The following is a 25,218-nucleotide window of genomic DNA, read 5'->3' on the forward strand; positions in this document are numbered from 1 at the left end:
AATCAGCCCAAGTTCAACATTAGTAATTCCAGTGGCTTCAATTGTTACTCCTTATTTACAAGAGTGTGAACAGAGAACCAAGCCCATTGTCTTTACTGATGTGTAAGCATATATTTTGGAATATATATGTATAGTTGTAGGAGATTTGCTGCACATATCTAAACAGATCTCCTTAGACTATTTTTATGCAAGAGGTGCTATAAAATATACTTCAGCTTTCACTTAAATGTTCTCCAGTTAATTATCAATGCTATTTTTAAAGTTCTGATGACTCAGTTCTGATTGTATTACTCACTGAGGTCTTGATCCTGCAATGGGATTATTCATTTGTGTGTGTAAAGTTAAGCACATACCTTTGGGGATCAAATGTGAGTTTTGGGGAGGGGACTGCTGTTTACAAATAATAAATAATAATAATAAGTACCCATATATATTGTAAACTGAGCTTAGAACTGGAACTATGCAATGTTCAAAATGTTCTGGTATTTGTTTTTGATAATTACTCATGTTCATATCTTCCAATACATTTATGTTGTGCAAATGTACTGAAACTAAACAGAATTTAAAATAAAAAAAATCTAATTTTTAGAAGGAAGGCTGTGTTTTTTCAGCTTTTATGGCTAACATCTCCAAGAAACCGAAACCTTTAAAATACATTTTACTCCAAGGAGTTTGCAGGTATTATCAATTGCTTTTTCAATTCATGTTTTAGATTGATGCTTCAGTCATTAATGTTTAGTTTTCTATTTTCACACAAGACAGAGGGCTCTGGCAGGAGCAGGCAGCTCTTGTGCGACTGTTGTGATGACAAAGGATGCTCAAAGCTATTTGGAAGGCCTTTCTGGTCTGAGTGCTGAGCCTTTCCATGTTGGATGCTTGGTCCCATGAGGCACTGAGCACTTCAAGCTGACCTTGCAATGGAAATTGAGGGTGCTCAGGACCTAACAGGGTTGAACCCTTTGGTCATGATACAAAGCCCACTGAGGTCAACGCCAGTCTCTCTGTTGACTTCCATGGGCTTTTGATTAGGCCTTCTGTTTGTAAATCAGGCTGACAGCCAGCATTTAAAATTTAACCTGCTAGTCTTCAGATTGGTTTGTGATTTCATGTTGTTAGCAAACATCCCAGGTAAGGCTGTGGGCATGATTTAACCCTAACTTGCATATTTGAATTTGTGGAGCAGAAATCTGTTTTTACAGATATTTGGGGTGCGGAAGGGAAGGAGTTCAGTCAGTAAAGATCAATCCTAAAAACCGAGCTCTCACTTTTAATCACCAGATGGAGTAATACAATTTTGTCCTTTGTAGTGTGAAAACTAAACAAAACAAAAACAATGAAAAGAGTAAATAATTTCCAGTTATAGTGTGTAAATTTTCAGAATACAGCATATCAGGGACTATCTGGCACCAGAAGTAACCAGGGAAATCCTTGATTAAAAAATATTTTTTTCCAACCTACCATCGGTAGAAGTTCAGTAATTTGGCTGGAACATTTCTGTAGGTGTCAACAACATCTACAAAAACAATATCATCATAGGCTCCGCTTTCTTCCTTCAATAATGCATCCTCCTCTTCAAGGTTTTTTAAGTGGTTTACAAACCTTTCAGGGCGAGTATGAAGGCTTTGTAAAAGACCATCACCTTCTAAAGGGGAGGAAGGAGAAATTATACATAGCCAAAATTACACATCTGTTAACATCCATGTGCAGTACACTACATACAGCTGTGTATATTTTTCTTGTACTAGAAGTAGCATATTTACATATTTATTTTATCGGTAAGCATCCAGCCAAAATCTGGATTTAGGAAATTTTGCAATTTTTTTAAAAAACGAAGGCACTAATTTTACAAGTTTACAATGTAAAATGATTTACAATGATAAAAAGTAAAAGTTGCAGACAATACTTTTTGGGGGGGGAGGGGAAAGTCATACATATACCAAATTCACAGTCCATTTTGGTCAATTTCTCGGTCAGAGGATTTAAAAAAAATAATAAATTTAATGATTTCAGCTGTTTAAATCTGCAATTTCACAGTGTTGTAATTGTCAGAGGTCCTGACCCCAAGAGGAGGTATGCGGGGGACGCGAGGTTATTGTTGGGGGGTGGAGGGGTTGCAGTACTGCTATCCTTCCTTCTGCGCTGCTGAGAACAGAGCCGCTGCCAGCAGCAGCGCAGAAAGAAGGATGGCATGGTATGGGATTGCCACCCTTACCTCCGCGCTGCTGCTGGAGGGGCACTGCCTTCAGAGCTGGGCACCCAGCCAACAGCCACTGCTCTCCATCCATCCAGCTCTGAAGGCAGCGCAGAAGGGTTTCAATACCGTGACACCTTCCCCCCGCAAAATAAGCTTTTGACCCCCCCGGCAACTCCCTTTTGGGTCAGGACCCCCAATTTGAGAAACTCTGGTCTCCCCAATGAAATCTGTATAGTATAGGGTAAAAGCACACAAAACGACCAGATTTCACGGTCTGTGTTGCGTTTTTCATGGCCGTGAATTTGGTAGGGCCCTACATATACCCTAATGAAAAAGGAACAGAATGCTTCTTTGCTCTAATGAAAGAATTCAAAAAAGTCTTAAGAATGTTTTATACAAATTATCTGGCATTCTACTCTCTACTTTTTACAGGATGAATAGAAGGGCTACCCAAGTTAATATCAGTTTATCCTAAGCACATTTACCTGTAGCATAGACAGAGTCTGAAAACCAGGTTCTGACAAGGCTCAACACAACCAATTTTCATGGTACAGTCGTGCTGGCCTGTCCACATCTACCACACTGAATAACCAGTTTTGCATAAGCATATTCAGGAAAAATCAGGGCAGGTATTCTGTACTACCTGAACTTTTAAGAATAGGGGGGAGGAGGCGGCGGCGGGTTTTACACATGGTTTCAATGCACTTTAAGATCCTCCTGCACGGATGTATGGGAGATTAGACTGCTCAATCATATCTGCCAGTCCTATCTACTCAGCACGGAAATGGTGCTTGAATGTGGTTTGGCGGCCGACACGGTATTAATTGTTGTGTGGAGTCAACCATGTTACAATCTGATTACACACAGCAAAGATCTGTAGTGGAGACAGGCACTTACTAGCTCAGAGGAAAGCCCAGAACTGGATCCATTATTCCCTTATTTTCCTCTTGTAGTAAAGCTTTAACTCACTGAAAAGTTTTTATAAGCCGAAGCTGGTTTGTGTGCCCCCAAACCACATTTTAAAACTAAGTTAGTTATTTTACTTATGGAAAATAAATTTCTGGTTTTCCTTATGTCAGGGCAGACAAACCTGCCTCACTTTTGAAAAGTGTTAATACAGAGCCACCTCAGTTTTTGCATTACAGCAGCTGCTCTGTGGTGCCAGTTTAGATGCTTCAGTACTAGGTGGCCCAAAGACCATGCAGAGTTTGAAAGGGCTCCCAGAGGCTCACACACAACCTGCTGAAATGGGTGCAAAGGGCAACAGCATTGCTGGGAAAAGCAAGCCCACTGTAGCTTTAATGTCACCATTAGCCAACAGTTGCTCCACAGTGTTGCAAGATAAACTGCAATTATTGTCTATTCTAAATATAGGGGAAAAGTGGTAACTGTTAGCACAAGTTGACTTCTTAAAGACAATGAGTGTAAAACTTTTTTCTTTAACTTGGTCTTTTGAACAAGAATTAAGGACGGGGACAGGGAAATCGTTTTGGACAGAAGGGGAAAAGGTTATTGTGTTAATAAAAAGACAGCAAAGAGATAAAAATTGGCTTAGCTAGGTGATAAGGAGCAACCAAAGATGTCAGCATGTCACCAAAATTTTACTTAGTACAGGACTTATATGAGAGAGGAATAAACTAAATGTAGAACTTCTTAGTCAATCAAATTAATATTGGACACAGTTTGATCATTCATTTCAGAGCTGTCGTTTAAATGTTCTATTGTACGAGGATAGAGAGATGCTCTACTACATTTTTTGCAGACTTACCTTGAATAGTGTAAATAAAGCCTCCTGCTATTCCTTCCACACCTTCTGTGAATTCATGTGGCCATGAACCTTCCCCTGTCTGTTAGAGATTGATTAAAAACATTACAAAAAGAGAAATATGTCAGTAGCGAAAGTTGAGCTAATTCCCTCTCTAAATACAAAGCTTGATGTAACAACTAAGAATAAAACTATGTACAGTACATGTTTTTAGATGGTTATAATTTTAGGATGAGATTTTTTAAACATGCCTAAGGGATTCAGGTGCTCTACTGCCATTAAAATTAATAGCAATGAGGCATCCAAAACAAAGGCAGCTTTGGAAATCGTTGCATTAATTTCTGTGTTCTATTCCATCCTCATATCACATTGGAAAGCTAGACTTGAAATTAAGAGGAAAGGGTTAAACTTTAAATGGCTAAAATATAAGGGCCCAGGATGCTGTTTGTGAATCAGCAGAAAGTGGTGACAAGGAAAGAGAATTCATCGCCTCAGGGTTGCAGTAACTGGGCAGAATTCACTGCTGGCAAAAATGGGTTCAAGAACAGTCTTTCATGCGGATTCAGCTGCAGTGAATCTGACCCATTATCTTTGAAGTCCACAAAGGGGAGGGGTGAACTTTATATCCACGCAGAGTGGAAAACAGGTCTTTAATACAGTCAGTGGCACCATTTTCTTGGTTCACCAAAGGGCTGGATCCCAAGGTGGGTGTAAGTTGAAAATTAAACCAATAGAGGAAGCCAGACTGATGTGACCTGAAATGACTGGACATTTACAAAGGAAACCTAGGGAGCACAGGTAAATGGGACAGAAAAAGATCTTAAGTTAAACTTTTACCAAAAAATAATTTATGATTGGAACATAAGTAGTATGAAGAGATGACACACCGTAGAGACTCTGAGAACTCCTCCTCCATCATTAACCATCACTTTGTGAAGATTCCTAGAAACAAGGCCTTGAAGGTCCTGGCTTTCCCACACAATAGTACCTTCAAAACTCTGTTAAGAAAGCACACCACAATTCACTATTAACAGGAAAAAAAAATACACACATATACATATATATACACACACACACACACACACACACAAAGACTTTAGAGAGTGGAATCAAATGGATGTATCACAATTTTAATTAAAAAACAGTCAATTTTATATAAATGATAGTTTTATAATATAGCATAATGTTTTTACTTAGACTTCACTGCAATAAAATCAGTTCTAGGTAAAGTGATGCATCTATGAAACAGAACCAGACAATGTGCTTTAAGTCAAATAACTTATTTCTCTACATCACGAGTGATATTAAACTTTAACAGAAGTCTATAATGAAAGATTTTTTCCTTTTTATTTAAATTTTAAAATTTTATTTAAAGGTGAACTGTAATGATTTTTAAAAATTAACTATAAAAACCAATATTACAAACAGAATACATTATAAGAAATTTGAAAATCAATGCCTCTTTTAGTTATCTGCCAAGACTTGAGATTAGGGATCTCTGTTGATCCTGCAACAATCACTGATATCACCAAAACTTAGAGGGAAGCAGGGAATTTCCTTTCTTCCCTTGGTACAGGTGTCATGAGTTGTAACAGGAGAATCAGAGAACCCTGGCCTCAGTTCTTGGTATACAAGTAAAGGAGGAAATTATTGTCTTTTTTCCCTTTTTATTTCAACTGTATGACACTTTAAAAAAACCTAAGATCCTACATCACTAAGAGGCTAGATGTGTAACTTAGTTTTTAAAAAGCAGTTCAGTCCACCTTTAAACTGATTTGCTGAATGCTACATATTATCCATACAGTATATCTCATATATTACTATTATTTTCGGTTGAAAGTCTCTAAGATAGTTAGGAAGGGACAGAGGGAATGCAATATAAAAATAAAAGTTAAAGTAGTAATTTAAAGTTCTATAGTTTTTTTAGGTAATCCTGTTCTGGTCGAGAGACTACACACTGAATACATTAACATTAGTTTCATGAATGTTAAACCAAAGCAAATGATTTTGTTTAAAGCAATACACGATATAGCTTTAAATCAATTCCTCATCTTCTAAAACAAAAATTTTGACACACTGCACATAAAGGTAGCTATTCAAGCACAGAAACACCTCATCTTGTTTTAAACTTATTTACAAATGCAGACAGATCCTCAGTGTTCAGAACTGTTTGCTAACTCTCTGCTGCTGTATGCTTCAGATCCCACTCTTTGGTTTCCAGTTACCTGAGCCTCTCCTTTGACCTTTTCCCAACTCATTTCCTTGCATTATCATTTTCTCCAGACTGTGTCCTCTTACTGACAGATCCAAAACAGTCCAGCTTGATTTCTTACAACTTCCTCAAGCTCTTTAACATCCTCCATCAATAGGTCTTTTATGCTCATAGCATGCTTGATATTCAGTCACAGCCACAGCCACACATTTCAAAAGTCTCATATCCTCCATCGTCTGTTGCTTCTAATTAGTTTTATCGTTGAACAATGGACCAAATCAGTACTCATCCTGGTGTGATCTTTGTGCTCAATACCTCCACCCTGCTTACTTCTAATTATTTGTCATTTTAATATGACAAGTGGACCATTACTAAGACTTTTTTAATGTCAATGGCAGGATTCCCCATCACCCTAGGCTTTGAAACCTGGATAGCAGCACTTACCAAGCATCTGTATTTACAAGGTATTTTAGTAACTGCCTTTTCCCACGGTAACAATTTTTGCTTTAGAGATCAATAAATCTGGGTTCTAGTTCTAGCTCTGCCATTTGACTGCATGTGCGCCGTTGGGCAAGTCACTTAGCCTGTATGTGACTCCGTTTCCTCCTCTGTAAAAGGGGATATGTAAATACTTACTATACCCACTTCAAAAAGGTCATCGAGAGACTTAATCAATTAGATGGTTGAATGCAAGGTGTTCTAGAAGTGCCAAATATTATTGCTTTACATCTTGAGAGATGTGAGCAAGTTCACTAATGACTTTAGCCTTCAGCTATTCTTATTCCAAGCTGCCTAATGGAAACTTCATCTGTAAAAATGCGGAAAGGAGAACATTACCAGCGCACACCATCTGTTTTCTCCCTATTTACAGTCCATCCTCTCTGTAATGGGAGAGCATTGGTACTTATTATGAAGATTGAACAGGTGGACTGACATAATGTAATCCTGTTAAACTCCTTTCTGAATGTTACAGTGCCATGCCTTTTGTTGTTTGGATTATTTCTCATTAGTAACTGTCAGCATATGGCACAGAGTCTCAATTCCATGTGAGTGGTCTGGAGCTCTGTGTAAAAATAAATAAATAAATAAATAAAAATGCTTCTTTAAAACTTGTCTATGAATCCCTCCCTCATCCTTAGAAGTTTGCTGATTTGTGCTCGCTTGCTCCACAATCATCTGGAAAATGAATGACTGAGCCTGTCTTTGACAATCTGGCCTGCCAGCTGCTTGTTCTGAAGTTATAATTCCCTCCATCTTTCCTCACTCTTACAAGGATGAGCCAAACAAACAAACAAACCAAAAAACCAGCACTTTAGCTGAAAGACAGATGAAGTTCTTTGGTAATTTGAACAATCCAATATTTCTTAATGTAGAGGAGTAGGGAAAGGTATTGTCTCATACCAATCTTGTAGCACTTAAACACTTCACTACAAACAGATCTCAGATAACTGGATGTCAATATATGTGCATTAAATCTCTTCTGGGTGGTCCTGAATGCTTCAGCATCTTAAATATCACAAAGACTATGTGACAAAGAGTAAACCCCATCAATCCAAATGAGAAATGTCATGTCATCCTGTAGATATACAATGCCAATAACACAGTAAAAATATCAATATAAAGCACTTGGAGTTTGTCTCTTTTCTAAACAATGCTTCAGACCTTTTTTTCAATAAGAATGCAAAAATGTATCAAGGGAACACTGTCAAACTGGGAGGACATACCTAGTGGGGTCTTGCAGGGGTCTGTCCTGGGTCCAGTACTATTCAATATTTCATTAATGACTTGGATAAAGGAGTGGAGAATTAGTTAATATATTTGCAGATAACACTGAACTGGGAGGGGTTGCAAGCACTTTGGAGAACAGGATTAGAATTTAAAATGAACTTGACAAACTGGAGAACTGGTGTGAATTCAAGATTAACTTCAATAAAGACAAGTGAAAAGTATTTCATTTAGGAAGGAAAAATCAAATGCACAACTACAAAATGGGGAACTGACTAGGCAGTAGTACTGTCAAAAAGGATGTGCAGGTTATAATGGATCACAAATTGAACAGGAGCCAACAATGGCAAATATCATTCTAGGGTGTATTAACAGGAATGTCTTATGGAAGACACGGGAAGTAACTGTCCTGCACTACTTGGCTCTGGTGAGGTCTCAGCTGCAGTACTGTGTCCAGTTCTGGGTGCCACACTCTAACAAAGTGTTGGATAAACTGGAGAGAGTGTCCAGAAGACAGTGACAAAAATTATAAAAGATTTAAAAAACCTGATTTATAAGGAAGGGATAAAAAACAAACCTTGGCATGTTTAGTCTTGAGCAAAGATGACTGAGAGGGGACTTTATAAGTCTTCATATATGTTAAGGGCTGTAATAAAAAGGGTGGTGATCAATCGTTCTACACGCTCACTGAGGGTAAGACAAGTAGTAATGGGCTTAATCTGCAGCAAGGGAGATTTAGGATAGATATTAGGAAAAACTTTCTAACTACAAGGATAGTTAAGCTCTGGAGCCGCCCTACACCGTATTAGGCTTCCAAGGGAGGTGGAATCCCCGTCATTAGAGGTTTTTAGAACAGGTTAGACAAACACTTGTCAGGGATGGTCTAGGTTTACTTGATCCCGCCTCAGCACTAGGGGATGTACTAGATCACCTCTTGAGGTCTCTTCTAGTCTTATATTTTGATAAATTTATGTCACAGCTTGAATATGTATTAATATTTATAGCTGGAAAATAAGAGGAAAAAATTACAAGTGCCTGGGAATTTAATATAGTGGAAAAAACAATCAAAGATTTACAGGAATAAAATTTGAGTTGTGCAGAAACCCATCCCACCTCGCTATACTGTTGGGCACAATATGTTCTAAAAATTAATACCATACAGCATCTGCTGCACATCACTTTAAATTAAATTTCTTCAGGGGGTAAGAAATTTAAGCAGCATTAAATTGCATACAGAAAATACTGCAAGAAATTTGCTTACTTGACAAGCTAGACCACTAAAATGCTACTCTCTAGTAAACTGCTTAAGGAGACAAGCCAGGAGTTCTCAAACTTTTTTTTTGCTGGGACCCCCTTTGAAAATATTTCAGGCTGACAACCTCTGCTCCCATACCATCCCATTCTTACTTCTGCGCTGCTGCTGGCGGCAGTGCTGTCTTCAGAGTTGGGTGCCCAACCAGCAGCTGCCATTCTCATGACCCCCCTACAATCGTCTTTGGCTCAGGACCCCCAGGGTGAGAAACGCTGAGATAAACTACCCAGTCAACTGCTAATTCCTCTCACAGGGACCTAGGTCCAAATTCATTCCTGTATTAACTCTTGTGAAATCAGTGGAATAATATCAAGGACTAAGTTGGCCCTGAATGCCTAACTTACTCAGCCATTCATTTCCTCTCCCACATTTTCCGTATAAACCACTTCACTATATTTCTTCCAGGACCTAAAACCATTGACAGAAATCTAGTTCTATTTAAGACGTAGTTATTAGAACACTGGTTTAACAATATAAGAAGATATTTAAATTAAAAGAAGCCAAATTTTAAAATTATATCTGAAATATTTAGAGATTAGGAACTCACATGGAAACTGCTCCTCACAGATGGGAGCTATCACTCAGTCAGCATTCCCACTTTAGGTCAATAGAAGTTTCACTTGAGTAAGGACTGTTGGATTAATAGGGATTTGATAGCTGCTTTCAACTACCTGAAAGGGGGTTCCAAAGAGGATGGATCTAGACTGTTCTCAGTGGTAGCAGATGACAGAACAAGGAGTAATGGTCTCAAGTTGCAGTGGGGGAGGTTTAGGTTGGATATTAGTAAAAACTTTTTCACTAGGAGGATGGTGAAGCACTGGAATGGGTTACCTAGGGAGGTGGTGGAATCTCCTTCCTTAGAGGTTTTTAAGGACTGGTTTGACAAAGCCCTGGCTGGGATATTTAGTTGGGGATTAGTCCTGCTTTGAGCAGGGGGTTGGATTAGATGACCTCCTGAGGTCCCTTCCAACCCTGATATTCTATGATTAGGCCCTAACTGTAATAATGTTAATTCTATTTTCTTCCCACACTCTTTTTAAACTATGTTTAACCACTTCCTTCCAGTACAACCCTGAAAAGCACCATTTGGTACCATATCCCTACAGTACAACCCAATCTCAAACTGCAGGCACCATTCCCAAGTGGGATCACAAAACCTAGGACCCAGCCTTTGAAGCTTAGCAACTGCTGCTCACAAGCAGCAATAGTGTTAACAATACCAACCCACCCCACGCAGCAGTGATTTCCAAACTTTTGAAAGCTGAGTCCCCACTTCAGGAAAATGAAACCAATCACACCCCTTGCACCCTGGCAGATGTGTTGTTAAAGGCATATGTGTTTTAATTTACAGAACTTCTGTGTACTCTCCCACCTATGGCTAGTATTTCATGCACATTCCCCCTCACTTTGAGAAACACTAATATAGTGTAATTCATTATGTGATGCTTATACTTCAGAGCTACTGTTTCAGGCTCTCTGTAAACTCAGGCAGATGCTTCTGCATTGTTTACAACAATCTCATACTTTGAAAGTTTTCTTTGCAACCATAATAGCTAAAGAAGTACTTTTTTCAAAATGAAAGCAGAGACTCAAGAGAGCAACTGAGAGATCTGTCTGTGCCCCCTGGATAGTCCTTTGCACTTACCCCTAAAGGAACGGGAAATAACCCACTGTATGGGAAACACTATCCCACAGAATGTTAGTGCATTTCCTCTACAGACCAAGATTTGGAGACAAATTTTCACATAAAAGCTTCTAGAGCTAGCTCCAAACCACTGAATCATTTTTAAGAGATTTCTTAAGGCAGTGAACAGTAAATGAAAACCTCTAAAGCATTAGCTTTAAAGAGAGATACTAGCATTCAGAATGTGTAGTGTGCGTATTTCACCATCTCATGCCACTAACAGATATAAATAAAGCCTGAAAAATATAAAGAGATGAAAAGTAAATGCCAGTCTTACAAATCAGCATGGGAAATTAAACACTGCACGTACCTCTGGCAAAATGAACTGTTCTACAGGTTTGTACCACAATCTGTTAACTTGCACTCCACAGCTAGGTGGGCTAAAGCGAGCACTGAAGAGAGCTTCCTGTATGCAAAATAAAGAAAGGAAAACAAAAATAAGGAACTTACATTCTTAAATCACAAGGGCTGTAAAAACAATGCTAGCCTACATTATCTTAATTGGTTCACAATAGAAAGGACAAACCTCTTAAAGCAACCCCTAGCATTTTTTGTTTTAAACAATGTTGTTAGCTATTTTTCATGCAGAAATAGCCCTTAAAACCAAACAGTATTTTGTTTTGAATTCCCCGTCCCCCACCACATATTCACACTCATATATGGGCTCATGAGAAGTGCTGAATTGACAACCCTGCAGAAGGTACCCCCTGCAGCTCCCAGCCATTGTGGGCACCGGCGGGACCCTACAGCTCCCAGCCGCCTGCGGGCTGAAATCATGAAGGTCTTTGGAAGTCACAGATTCCATGACTTCTGCAATCTCCGTGACAAAAATCATAGCCTTAGTTTTAGGATGCATTTGATCTAAACCTATGAGAAATCCAGTTTATAAAATCTACCTGTCGTCATAGATAGAGTTTAGGAAGTCTTTATACCACCAGACTATACCAGCATCATTAGAATCCACTGAGAAGAAAAAGGTAACCTTTAAAAGATGGCAGGCCAATGGCTTGTGCAGTGATCAGATGGCGTATATGCAGGGGAAAAAAGGAGGCCAAAAGAAGTGTTGCAACAACTACAGATCTGGCCTGTGATGAACTATATAACTACTAGGAAGATATGAAGGAGAAAAGACCAGCTGGAAACTCGCTAACGCAAGAGAGGAAAATGACGAAAGATGTGAACGAGTTTGCTTATATTAGAAATGAGCAATTAGCAAAGTCTGAAGTAATTATTTTGAAGAAGGAAAAACAAAAAGATGAATGAGGAGGACCCAAGACAGGAACTCACAACATTTAGGCTGAACCAGGGCATGACAGGTTGCAGGAGGAAGAGATTAGACAAGCATTAGGAAAATTAGAAAGGAAAAAGCACCCAGGCTTGATAAAGTACCAGTGGATGCACTGAAGTCGATGGGAAGGGAAGGCGTCATGTATTTTAGAAGTCTGTTCAACAATATTCTTAAGAAAGAGAAAATGTCAGATGAATGATGTCAATGCTTTGTACTGCCCATTTTTAAACAGAAAGGAGATATTACACTGTATACTAATCATCATCCAATGAAGCTGATGCACATGCTATGAAAGTATAGAAGATTACTGAAAAGTAACTGCCTGGAATAGTTGAAATTTGGAAGGGTCAGTATGGATTTATGCTGGGAAGGAGTATCACTGATGCCATATTTTTGCTGTATGAATCTTCCTGGAGAAGTTCAGAGAAAAGATAAAGCTACTGGGTATAGCCTTTGTGGTCTTGGAGAAGGAATTTACTCATGTACCAAGAGAATTAGTTTGGTGGAGTACGAGATGGCAAGGTGTGCCAGAAGGATAGGTCCATTTTCTCCAGGATATGTATGACAGAGTGACTACTGTAGTCAAAGCCAAATGGGGCTACCCAACAGAGAATTTTTAGTAAATGTGTCCTGTATCAGAGGTCAGCATTGAGCCTTTTTTGTTTGTGGCTGTCATGGATGTGACAAGTGATAATATACAAAGGGAGCTGCCTCAGAATATGCTGTTCCCGGATGGCTTAGTGATATGTGCGGAAGATTGTGACACCCTACAAACGAAGGGTGGCAACAGTTAGGAGCAGGCAGGTCATAGAACACTGGTAAAGACTGAGGTTTTGATCAATGAAGGAGGACCACCAACCATAAAGGATATTACAGGCAGAGATCTTAGAAGAGTTAAATACCTAGAACCAATGAATGGTTGCTGGTAGTGGTGCCCTCCTGAATGATGCCCAGCATAGTACTAAAGCTGCTTGGTACAAATGGCAGGAGCTGACCCAAGTTCTCTGTGATAAAAAGATACCAATAAAATTAAAAGGTAGAGTGTATAAAACTGTAATTTGACCCATCCTAATGTACCAAACAGAAACTTGACCAGCTACAAGAAATCAGTATGCTCTCCACTAGAGAAATAAAGATGTTGAGATAGTTAGATGGTTGGAGACTCCATGGTAGGAAACAAAATAAGGTTAAGAGGGCCTAATGTTGGTTGCCCATCTGAAGACAAGTTGAGGGAGGCTAGGCTACTTTGGTATGGGTTATATTGGTAGGATGGCCCTTGAAATGACCACGGACAGAAGACAACCAAGGAGGAGGGCAAAGACTCAATGAAAGGACCAGATATCAGAGGACCTTAGAGAGACCAATTTACATGACAGACAGGCATACAATCATGGGTTTTGGAAGAAGGCTATAAAAGCTGCCGACCGAGAACAAGGAAGTGGAAATAAAGATGACGACAATGACTACAGATGACCTAAAGTTTTGAGTCCATAACAGAGCTGGAAAACTACATAGAGATAATTACACTGGTTATGTGCTAAATGATAACAGTGTGCAACAACTTCTAGATGTCTAGCTAGAGAGTGGATCAGACTATAGAACAAGAATTACTAGCTTAACTGTATTTCCTTACTTTCAAACGTTCAAAGGGTGGTGGTTTTTGTTTGTTTGAATACATATAAGTCTTTAAGTTATTGATAAACTTGTATAACCTTAATTTCAACTAAAACTGTTTTGTCTTGGAATTACAAGGAACATTTAATTAAGAAGCATTTCTATTAACCCACACATTACTAATCTAAAGAAGTAGTCTACAGTTATACAGAAAAAAATAATATTTTAATATTGAAAGTTTGTAAACCCCAGTTTTTCACATTCTACAGATGACAAATGTGAAATAGGAAAGATTTATAGTTATTCAGCAGACAGTTCTTAAGAGTGCAGTAGGAAAGAAAACTCTTATTAGTGTATGATAGGTGAAATCATTAATTTGCTAGGTCATTAACACATACATCTCATTCTGCAGGAATTCAATCCACGATAGAAAGAAAAAATGTGCTTTAGTCCTCTTTGGTAAGATAACTATAATACTGTACCTCCTGTTCTGCCTGGTACAGTTTTACAGTGATATTCCTCTGGAATCCCACACCATCAGCATCATAAAATACCCCAAGACTAGTAATGACGATGGGGTAAAGAACTCGGAAGTTCACACTGACAATGCGGTCTTCAGAAAGCACTGAAGGCGTATCTTCAGGGAGATTGAATGCTTCGATTTCTTGATTCAAAACTGTATTTTAAAAAAGGAACAAGGATTATACTTGCAATGTGAGTAGATTTATCATTCTGGAATTATGTATACATGGGAATGTCTGATGAATAATTAGCATGGCTGGCAAAGCGCACAAAGGTAATCAAATTCCAGAGGAAAGATGACTGACTACATACAGCTGTAAGGAGATGTTTAGAATGATTTAGTAGCCTGCTGGTTACCAGCAACTGTAAGTCAGTGCTTGAGCATGTACAGAGAGCTGAACGGAAGCCCGCACACACACACACTTATATATAACACCTTGCTCTATTTAACGAGAACAGCTGTTTTATTCCATCTCCTTCAGGAATCTGATTTATCGTTTGGAGGCTGAATGGCAACGACTGCTGCTTAACTGGAACTAAATTAGCAGAAGTGGCATTTAAAGTGACTCATTCCAAAAAGGCCAAGTGCATTTTACCAGGAGTTAGAATCATAGTTGTGAAATTCTAATATAATAGTTGCAAAGTAAATATTCAACAGAGGAAAAATAAAAATGAAAGGCAGGAAATATAATTTTAGTTATGTATTTTATTGAGGACAGTGTTTCATTTCAAGTATTTTCTGACACTTATACTTTAAACAATTGCCTCTTCTCCTAAGGACAGATTCCGCAAACACTATCAGATGTAGTATTCACTTCAGTAGAAGTGGCCTCACATGGTCTTGTGGCCAAGACACTGGACCTGGACGATCTGGGTTAAGTTCTCAGTTCTAAAGCAACACAGACTTGTGCAAACTTGAACAAGTCACTTAATGCTCTCTGACTTAGTTCCCCGTCTGCAAGGTGCGAACAATAGCCCCACGTGACAGAGATATTGAAAAGATAAATTAATTGGGGGAGATTTTCCAAGGGACAAAGGATGTCCAACTCCAATGAAAGTCAATGGTCTGCCCTTTGTGCCTTGGAAAATCTCCCCCATTAATGTCTGCATATGGGGCTCAGAGGTGGGCTATATAAGTGCATACATAGAGAGTAAGCTTTAAGTCCAGGAGTATTTGCAGGATTGGGCCCTTAACTGGGACAGCCACTAAACCATCCATGTGTCGCAACAAAGAGGATTCTGTTTAATATGATATAATAGTTTAAAAGATTATCATTCATACCTGGGTTAGTAATGTTCAGAAGTTTGCAGGAGTAAGGATCTTCTCTGTCCTCCACTGGCACACCACAGCCATGTGCACCTATTATAAACTTCACAAGGACACTAAAATAATTTGTTTTTATTAACACCTGTAATTTATTTTCATCTTCAACATGCTAATTTCAATGCAAAGACATGTCCTTCCATAGTTTGAGCTTTCTGATTACCTTAAAACATTAGTCACAAAGCCTTTTAATACTGATTTTGTTTATTTGGAGTTTGACAGAAGAATAAATATTATTTAAAACTGAACTTGGCTCATAAGAACATTGTGCTTAGACATCCTATTCTTGACCATCTATTTATTTTAGTAAGTTAGCTGCACAAATCTCCGAGGAAATACTGTATTGATACACACAGACAGCCAAGTGCTGTCATTTTAAAAGAATTAGTAGTTCATTTTAAAAGACAGTTAACTAAGAAACTATTCACATCAGGCAGAATGAGGAATTTCCTGTTATCAGTTGTTTTATTTCTCATTTTATTAAATAATGGGACATATCTGCAAGTTCTGTAACTATTACAGCATCCATCTCAATTTAGACATTCCAATTGTTAGGAAGTAGCAATTCAATACGGAAAACAGAAACCTACTTTAATGCAATTTTAAGGTTGAGAGATCAATTCCAAAAGAGAAGGGAAATTCAAAATTTGTAGTTCCCTCAGCAAACATGATCCTGCCTGTGCTCAAGTATTCTCTGCTAAATAGTATGCCACACTGAGTGGTCATGTAACGTACACATCTCTGCAATGAAGCGTAAGGTAAATTTGCTGTGGAAACCATGACTGCATTTCCTGATTTTGATGTGATTAAAACCTGACCCATGATGAAGCATTAACATTGAATGTTGGTAATTTCCTCCTCTGACTCAAGATAAAACTCGCAAACACTGTATGAAACTTTAATAAGGGCTCAATCCTGAAAGGTGCCAAAGAGCATCTGTTCCTAGAAACACAACTTCAGGACTTATGATTTAAAGTCCCCCCAGCCTCTGTTTGTATGTGAATGATCACAACAAACATGGAAAGTGTGGTTATTTGGCTGTATACGCCTTCAAAAACAGTGCATTTCAATCAATGCACCATCAGAAACAGCCTTTTTATGAACAGAGGGTGGTACTTTGGTGCAGCTATCCACAGTCAAAAAAATAGCTTTGCTGCACATGCTCAGCAATACATTTTTACCATTGTTGTATCTTGCTACCAAATTTCTCCTGACATCAAAACAGAACTAAGGTTACATGCATGCCAATTACTACTACACTGTAAAATAAATCCACGTGTGTCATCCAACAACACAGAGCAACCCTGTGAGCATTTCTTAATGGATGAAAAATGCTCTTGCACACATTCAAGTAACACATTTTAATCACATTCAAAAAATTAATTTCAATCCAGAGTGCCTATTATTTTTATAAAACGTTAAGGGGGAGTTAAGAATGAAAGTGCCCTGTCAGCCATAATAAAAGGTGTTTACCAGCATGAACCTATATTTATTTTTTCCAAAATAAAGAATAAGAAACAAACAATATTTACTCATTTGATTCCTAGCTTCTCACCCAGCCCAAGCAATATAAATTATTTATAAAAGGTTTACCGAGGGCTCAGCGCTGGATGTTGTTTCAAGTGCTTGAACCAAGTGTTCCTTATAACATTCCGCAGCTCATGATTGTGTCGAGCGGATAATACACCGACGATAACATCGTAATGTTTCAGTTCCCACTGAGGTAAGAAAGCCAGTGGACCTAAGAGTTTAAAACAACAACTATTTATTACAGAAACATAAACCCAAATGTCTGAGCTGTAAACGTTAATTAAAAAACGCATCAGAAGTAAGTGTATTAAGTGTCCTGAGCATTAAAAAACAGAAACAGCATTTGTGTCACATTGTTTGTCAAAAGCCTGGAAGATGCTTTCAACATGCCACAACTACCATTACAGAGCTGTGAAATTATTACAGGAGAGAACAGAGAAAATTACTGCTGGTAAACTAAAGTAACCAAGTGCATGACACCTTCAAAGCTAACGAAAGAAAACCCCTCTGTAGGCTGAATGATGGGATAGCCAATTATGCGTGTGTGTGGCTGCCTTCTGAGCAAGCTGCTCCGTGAGAGCACATCACAGCTGTTCTCCACATTTTGCACTGGCTATCAGAAACATTCTGGGTGAAATTCAAGGTGCTGCTTACAATCTGCAAAATCCTGAATAGCCTGGCCTCAGCTGCCTCATGGACAGCCTTTCCTTCTCTGACCTACCACAAAACCCGGGGCCTAGTCATTCTTGACATCGGGCTTTCGCCACTAGACTATATCCACTTAAGCTGAGTGCGGTCACAGAGAGTGTTAAGAGACATGTCTTTGTCCATGCTGGCTCAGATTCCACTGCCATTTAGTTTATTGGCAGGACCTTCCTAGTCTCTGCCCATGTAAAGTTGTGAGAGTGGGAAAAAGGGTTGGGGACAGGGGTATTATCTCCCTATAGAAGGTAAATGTTTTCACCTTGCTCAGTTGTGGGCATGAGTCTTCCCCAGATATACCAGCAATGGGCTTCATCATAAATGCTAGTAATAAATAACATTTAGTTCTTGCTAAGCATTGTTTCTAAAATTTAGAGATTATAAAAATGGTACTTCCTTTAAAGTGAGATTCTGACTAAAGAGAAACCTGAGAAGTATGGCTAGGAGCCCACAACCAATCAGACAGACCTCTAATATGGATCTGCGTGGTTTTGTTCATCAGCCATTCTAAAGCCAAAAGAGAGAGGTTTATATTTAGCAGGGGTGAGGGATCACTTCCATCTCACTCTCCTTAATTTGAGACCTAAGCCAAACAGTTAAAATGAGTGAGTGCCAGAGTTCTTTAACACAACTACTGCAAACAATACAGACAAGGTCATGTTAGACGTCTAATTTTCGGGTGTCTAAAAATATCTGCAAGTTACCCATTATAACCAGATTACACAACGTTATGTTCCAGACTTCTATCCACTACACCAGTGCCCTCATTAAACACTGAGAAGGAAACGTGTGTCGTGGTGTCTGGACATGTATGACCTGGGACTGAATTGGAAGAGAAGTAAAATATAATTTCTGAAAATCCTACGCCCATTGTGTCTCTGTAACAGACATTTTGCAGGAAAGGCACACAATATTAGGTTTTAAAGATAATTTACTTCTGCAAGCTGTTTAAACATGGATGTTTCAGCACACTTTCAATCTTCACATACTATAGGTAGAAAGTTAAGATATTAGTTTAATTAAAAGAATTTACATAACCTAGGAACTAACTCTGAAGGACACAAAAAAATCTCTCAAAACATTTTCTTTCTACACAGACTAGCATTTCTTTTCTTCCTCAGAAACCTGCATGTTTTCACTAAAGCCGATAGTTACGGCTCTTGTAACAAATAAACATACACGGCAGTTTTGACAGATCTCAGGAGTGAGATTTGTTTGCTGCATATAAGTGTGTATAACTGCTCTGTCTAAGTAATGCCTGGCGAGTGTTAGAGGAGAGAATTCCCAGCTCAAGTCAGACAATCTTTCATCAGAATACTATTTGGTTTTCCCTTATATAGGTAAATGCTGATTATCTGGAGGTTTTAGATGTCCCCATCGACATTTATACAATTAGAGTTTGCCAGTACTCCATATTAGCTGGTATCTGTAAAACAGCCATATGTCTGGTGGGACTGCAATATCAGAAGTAGCTCACACGTCCTCTTGTAATTCCTCCTCTTCCCCCTTCTCCTCACATATACCGTCTCTTACCTGCTTCTGCTCTATTTATTTCATTATGTTTTATATATCCTTGGCACTCTCTTTGTTTTGGTTACAGAGAGGCAAATATTAATTTAGCTTAAATCCATTTCTCTCAATTTAAGATAAACCAAAACAGGCCACTCAAACCAAAATAAGAGTGTCTACACAGGGTTTTGCACTGATTAAACTAAATTAGTTTTAAAACTGGTGAAACTCTCTCATGTGGATACAATCCCTTAACAAAGCACTTCATAGAGGCAGTCAGAGAGAGCCTTCAGAATTAACCTGGTTGAGATTAGAGGTAGCAGGTCCCTTCTCTTTTGTTTCACACTGTCCGTAGATTTAGTAAAACGGCACTGCATCAGTACTTTCAGAAAGTTGCCTTCTCAGTCATAAGAGATAGTCACTTTTTAAAAAATGAAAACAAATTTTGCTGAAATTGATGAATAAGTCCCCTGTTTGCCAGGCAAAGCTTCCTATTTATTACTGATAAATGGGAAAGAGCATTTATTAAGCTCTAATGGAAAGGGTAACAGTTTGTCTTTAAACTAATATAAAGAAGAGATAAAGCTAAAGGTACAGAAAAAGATATTAACCTATGATGAACCATTCAGGAAACAAGAGCATTGTATACATGTGATCTGCAGTAAAAGTTCAGAGAAAACTATTAGTGACTTCTGAGTCAATCATGGCGAAGTATTTATACATGCAGTCATTTTATATTTAACTCAGAAGTGAACAAACTTACTGCATCATCATACAACTGTTTCCACACATTCACAAGCTAGAGTTTTCTTTATGCATGTAACAGCAGCCTCTGATGTTGTCTCTATTATTGTTTATCTTATTATTAATTACTCATAATATGCTATTCTTACCTTATACTGATTATGTAACTATCTGTTTACAACTTGCAGTTTCTAAAAAGCTTAAACACAAGAAATGAATCATTGTAGTTTGAGGGCAGGGCTGGAAGCCAGACCTCTGGAGTTCTAATTCTGGCTGTGTTACGGACTCGCTGTGCCCCTGAGCAAGGCACGCTCTGTTGCTCAGTTTTCCCCATCTGTAAAACGGAGAAAATACTCACCTATCTTACAGGAGGAGTGTGAATACCAATTAGTTAATGACCATGAAGTGCTTTGAAGATGTAAAGAACAATAAAAAAACATAAAATATTATAGTAACTGTAGATAGTGGGAGTGGGCTAAGAAGAAAGGAACATTTTTTGGTATGTTGGTCACAGAGTCATTAAAAATCAAGATTCAGAACTCTCCCAGACACATTATGGAGCCTTAGGCTTCTCAGTGAATCCTTGCAAGTCTCCCCCTCCCTTCCCCCACTGCAATTCCCATGCTACATTCTTTTGGCACAAAATACTTACTTTCCCTTTGCTCTTTTGCCTAACCCCATTAACTCATGGCAATAAGTGCAGTAAAATAAAACAGGCAGCTGCACTCACAGCTGCTACTCTGTGTTATATAGCTGCCATCCAGAGAACCTCTTGTAAAAATGTGTACTGCTGAGCTGAGTCAGGACACCACTGTAGGGGTTACATACTGGAAGGCAGTATATTGGCCCCAACCAGATTTCAACAACCTCCATCGTAAATAGATTTTACTACTACTTTCTTTAGGAGACTATATGCCTCCTATTCACAGTGTCACACTCAGTGGCCAAATACAGATTTACTGGCATTATCACCAGGGAAAAGGATAAAAGATTCCAGTGCTAGTTAGACTCATAGACTTTAAGGTCAGAAGGGAACATTATGATTGTTTAGTTTGACCTCCTGCACAATGCAGGCCACAGAATCTCCCCCACCCACTCCTGTAACAAATCCCTAACCTATGTCTGAGCTATTGAAGTCCTCAAATTGTGGTTTAAAGACTTCAAGGTGCAGAGAATCCTCCAGCAAGTGACCTGTGCCCCACGTTGCAGAGGAAGGCAAAAAACCCCCAGGGCCTCTGCCAATCTGCCCTGGAGGAAAATTCCTTCCCGACCCCAAATATGGCGATCAGCTGAACCCTGAGCATGTGGGCAAGACTCACCAGCCAGACACCCAGGAAAGAATTCTCTGTAATAACTCAGATCCCACTCCATCTAACATCCCATCACAGGCCATTGGGAATATTTACCGCTAATAGTCAAACATCAATTAATTGCCAGAATTAGGCTATCCCATCATACCATCTCCTCCATAAACTTATCAAGCTTAGTCTTGAAGCCAGATATGTCTTTTGCCCCCACTGCTCCCCTTGGACTTCACTCCTCTGATGGTTAGAAAACTTCATCTAATTTCAAGTCTAAACTTCCTGGTGGCCAGTTTATCTCCATTTGTTCTTGTGTCCACATTGGTACTGAGCTTAAATAATTCCTCTCCCTCCCTGGTATTTATCCCTCTGATATATTTACAGAGAGCAATCAGATCTCCCCTCAGCCTTCTTTTGGTTAGGCTAAACAAGCCAAGCTCTTTGAGTCTCCTTTCATAAGACAGGTTTTCCATTCCTCGAATCATCCTAGTAGCCCTTCTCTGTCCTTGTTCCATGTTTATGAAGGATGAATTCAAACTGGGAGACCAGAACTGCACACAATATTCCAGATGAGGTCTCATCAGTGCCTTGTATAATGGTCCTTATCTCTACTGGAAATACCTTTCCTGATACATCCCAAGACCGCATTAGCTTTTTTCACGGCCATATCACATTGGCGGCTCATAGTCATCCTGTGATCAACCAATACTCTGAGGTCCTTCTCCTCCTCTGTTACTTCCAAGTGATGCGTCCCCAGTTTATAACATTTTTTGTTATTAATCCCTAAATGCATGATCTTGCACTTTTCACTATTAAATTTCATCCTATTACTATTACTCCAGTTTACAAGGTCATCCAGATCTTCCTGTATGATAGCCTGGTCCTTCTCTGTATTGGCAATACCTCCCTGTTTTTCTGTCATCTGCAAGCTTTATTAGCACATTCCTACTTTTTGTGCCAAGGTCAGTAATAAAAGATTAAATAAGATTGTTCCCAAAACCAGTCCCTGAGGAACTCCACTAGTAACCTCCCTCCAGCCTGACAGTTCACCTTTCAGTAGGACCCGTTGTAGTCTCCCTTTAACCAGTTCCTTATCCACCTTTCAATTTTCATGTTTATCCCCATCTTTTCCAATTTAGCTAATAATTCCCCATGTAGAACTGTATCAAATGCGTTACTGAAATCGAGGTCAATTAGATCCACTGCGTTTCCTTTGTCTAAAAAAATCTGTTACCTTCTCAAAGAAGGAGATCAAGTTGGTTTGGCACAATCTACCTTTTGTAAAACCATGTGGTATTTTGTCCCAATTACCACTGACCTCAATGTCCTTAACCACTTTCTCCTTCAAAAATTTTTCCAAGACCTTGCATACTACAGATGTCAAACTAAGAGGCCTGTAGTTACCTGGATCACCTTTTTTTCCTTTCTTAAAAATAGGAACTATGTTAGCAATTCTCAAGTCATATAGTACAGCCCCTGAGTTTACAGATTAATTAAAAATTCTTGCTAGTGGGCTTGCAATTTTGTGCGCCAGTTCCTGTAATATTCTTGGATGAAGATTATCTGGGCCCCCCGATTTAGTCCCATTAAGCTGTTCAAGTTTGGCTTCTACCTTGGATGTGGTAATATCTGCCTCCATATCCTCATTCCCATTTGTCATCCTACCATTATCCCTAAGATCCTCATTAAAGACTGAGGCAAAGTATCTGTTTAGATATTGGGCTATGCCTAGATTATCCTTAACCTCCACTCCATCCTCAGTGTTTAGCGGTCCCACTTCTTTTTTTGTTTTCTTATTTACATGACTATAGAACCTTTTACTTTTGGTTTTAATTCCTTTCCAAGGTCCAACTCAACATGGCTTTTGGCCTTTCTCACTTTATCCCTACATGTTCTGACCACAATAAGGTAGCTTTCCTTGCTAATCCCTCCTATTTTCCACTCCTTGTAGGCTTTCTGCTTTTTCTTAATCACCTCTCTGAGATGCTTGTTCATCCTGCTTGGTCTACAACTCCTGCCTATGAATTTTTCCCCCTTTCTTGGGATGCAGGCTTCTGAAACTTTGACTTGAAATAATTGCACTTACTGATTTTTTTTTTTTTTTTAAATAATAAAGGGATGGACTCAAAAGATTCTGAGAACTGAGTAGCCAAGACAAAAGGTTCCAGGGATACCATCAACTTCCAAACCAAAAGTTGTTTCGGGTACTACTGCATGCAACCACATTTTCTTATTTTTTACATGATTTACTCTCCCATGGGCTGGGTAGCTGTGTACAAGAATCAAACAAACTGAGTATACTGAGAAACTCATTATTCACAAAGTGCTGACAAATGGACAAAATGAACAAACTGGAGAAAGCAGAGAAAGACATTCTCTCTCTCCCCAATCTTTTTCATTTATAGTCACCTTAAGGCATGTCTACACTTACCTCTGGAGTGATTGATCCAGTGGGGATTGATTTATCGCATCTAGTGAAGACGCAATAAATTGACCGCTTTCTCGTTGACTCCGGTACTCCACCGGAGTGAGAAGTGTAGGCTGAGTCGACAGGGGAATGTCAGCAGTCGACCTATCGCAGTGAAGTAGATCTTACCGCAATAAGTAGATCTAAGTACGTTGACTTCAGCTACGTTATTCATATAGCTGAAGTTGCATAACTTAGATAGATCCCCCCCCAGTGTAAACCAGGCCTTAGAATTTACCTGCTTTAGGGATTTCTTCAGTGATGTAGCTACGCCAATGCAACCCCCCGTGTAAGTGCCAAGCACTGGTGCGACTTAACCCAAATGGAGACTGGGATACGTTACATCGGTGTAGGATCCACTTTATGTTGGTGCAGCACCTCTACACAGGAGGTTTGCACTCACATAGCTGCACCAGTGCAAAAATCCCTGATGGAGGTAAGCCCTTAGATGTTACTTATAGCTTCAGTAAGCAAAACTTTTTAGACAGAAGGGAAGTTTTTTTGTGGATGATACCCCTTTAAAAGAACATTCAGAGTTCTAGTAAACATCTCAGATGTAAAGAGGAGACAAAAGCACTGGAGAGGCTATTATGCTATAGCAGCTGGTAGTGTATCAGTGATGATACAGAACTCACAAACTTCTGGCAAGACCTTTTTGCCCTGAACTAGAGATCTGAGATACACTGACCACTACCACCAGCAATGGCCGTGGGATAGGGAATGGAGATACAAAAAAAAGTCCTGTTTGTGAAGTCTCTTGTCAATAGCACTAAACTTATTATTTGGCAGTTTAACCCATCATTACTAGTTGGGGCTGTCTTGGCCACAGAATGCCTTATCGAGACATAGAATAAAAATTAAACTCAAAAGATGGCTACCACCTCAAGACTGTTCAGTGGCCTATTTAGAAATGAGCTGGTGGTATTGGTACAATTCCCAGTGGACAGGTCTTTCTTACAAACCAACTTCACTACAATGGTACTTTTGTTGGCCTTTGGCCAAGAGGTGAAGGACTAAAGGGGCAGGAAGAACGAGCTGCCACCCTCACCCCTAGAGAGTCCCTGTAGTAAAGGGCACAAGGCCATTGTCGGAAAGCTTGTGTGGCTGCTGCCGGTGCTCCGCCGGTTCTGTAGACCAACCATTTCAAATTCTACAGCTGTCAGCCTGCTGCCCTCAGAAGCAGATGAAAAAAAAAATCATTCCACAAATTATCGAGTGTTAGAGTGAGCAATCTAACATTTGCCTGAACAGGATGCTTGAAAAACTTAAAATGACCCTGTCAAATAAGTACTTTAGACCCAAAATGGAACACACTTATGAAGTGA

The 25,218-nt window shown here is 39.1% G+C and overlaps 1 protein-coding gene across 7 annotated transcripts in view; it reads right to left on the reverse strand.

Annotated features, from left to right (window-relative positions):
- The window catches only part of B3GALNT2 (beta-1,3-N-acetylgalactosaminyltransferase 2), a 40,596-nt gene that overhangs the window by 10,322 nt on the left and 5,056 nt on the right, over positions 1 to 25,218 (reverse strand). For 3 of the 7 annotated variants that reach the window (XM_043544332.1, XM_043544331.1, XM_043544334.1), the window contains exons 2-9: positions 19,993 to 20,037; positions 17,234 to 17,381; positions 15,599 to 15,699; positions 14,277 to 14,470; positions 11,203 to 11,298; positions 4,847 to 4,957; positions 3,963 to 4,041; positions 1,459 to 1,642 (exon numbers count right to left, since the gene is read on the reverse strand). In XM_043544332.1, the coding sequence (XP_043400267.1) occupies positions 1,459 to 1,642; positions 3,963 to 4,041; positions 4,847 to 4,957; positions 11,203 to 11,298; positions 14,277 to 14,470; positions 15,599 to 15,699; positions 17,234 to 17,381; positions 19,993 to 20,037 (958 nt within the window). Of the gene's footprint in view, positions 1 to 1,458; positions 1,643 to 3,962; positions 4,042 to 4,846; positions 4,958 to 11,202; positions 11,299 to 14,276; positions 14,471 to 15,598; positions 15,700 to 17,233; positions 17,382 to 19,992; positions 20,038 to 20,483; positions 20,710 to 25,218 lie in introns of those variants that run through there. The other 4 variants (XM_037895285.2, XM_037895284.2, XM_037895286.2 and 1 more) reach the window with 2 other exon arrangements.

This window comes from Chelonia mydas, chromosome 3 (genome assembly GCF_015237465.2).
Source record: "Chelonia mydas isolate rCheMyd1 chromosome 3, rCheMyd1.pri.v2, whole genome shotgun sequence".
Lineage (NCBI taxonomy): Eukaryota > Metazoa > Chordata > Testudines > Cheloniidae > Chelonia > Chelonia mydas.